The 598-nt window shown below is 47.8% G+C and overlaps 1 protein-coding gene across 1 annotated transcript in view; it reads right to left on the bottom strand.

Annotated features, from left to right (window-relative positions):
* The window catches only part of LOC106874965 (E3 ubiquitin-protein ligase RBBP6), a 40,110-nt gene extending 39,518 nt beyond the window's left edge, over window positions 1-592 (bottom strand). The window contains exon 1 of the mRNA XM_052977927.1: window positions 194-592. Within this exon, the coding sequence (XP_052833887.1) occupies window positions 194-362 (169 nt within the window). The 5' untranslated portion in view covers window positions 363-592. The remainder of the gene's footprint in view (window positions 1-193) is intronic.
* Between the last annotated feature and the right edge of the window lie 6 nt (window positions 593-598).

Raw genomic sequence — 598 nt, 5'->3', positions numbered from 1 at the left:
CAATATAAAAGAACGAATTACAACGCACAAAACATGTCAGGGGGGGGGGTTAACATCGATCAAAGTAACAATAATAATTTCAAATTTTGCCACAAGGCCAGCAATGCTAGGATCCGCGAAAGGATGAAAGGCAAAGGTCGACTCGGGCGGAATTTGAACTCAGAACGTAATAACAATTAATTGGTGTACTCACGTTCGTTGCTTTGGGCGTTGGTGATCTGTAGATCGAACTCCACCGACTTGCCCAGCTTCTTCTGTTGGATAATGGCCTTCTTGAGATCGGCCAGGGATATGTGCAGGCCGTCGAAGGTGACCGTGTCATAATTGAGACAGCTCTTGAATTTGTAATGAACAGAAGACATGGCTCGGCTTAGCCTGGTTCCGTTCCAGGTCTTGGCTGGCTGGCGCCTAGGGGCCACGTGTTACCCCCTTACCGGCACGCACCAACCAATCAAAACCAGGCCAAACCAAACCGACTGGCCACCTCTGTTTCTTTTTTTTTCCTTCTTCCTTCTTCACTCAGGTGGTGGTGGTGAGGACGATGGATCGAGTTTTTGTTTTTCTCCGTCAGGGATGATGATGATGATTACAGAAAGGG

Source organism: Octopus bimaculoides, chromosome 29, assembly GCF_001194135.2.
Source record: "Octopus bimaculoides isolate UCB-OBI-ISO-001 chromosome 29, ASM119413v2, whole genome shotgun sequence".
Classification (NCBI taxonomy): Eukaryota; Metazoa; Mollusca; class Cephalopoda; order Octopoda; family Octopodidae; genus Octopus; species Octopus bimaculoides.
The sequence above is the reverse complement of the archived record's forward strand: the minus strand, read 5'-3'. Positions and strand labels throughout refer to the sequence as shown.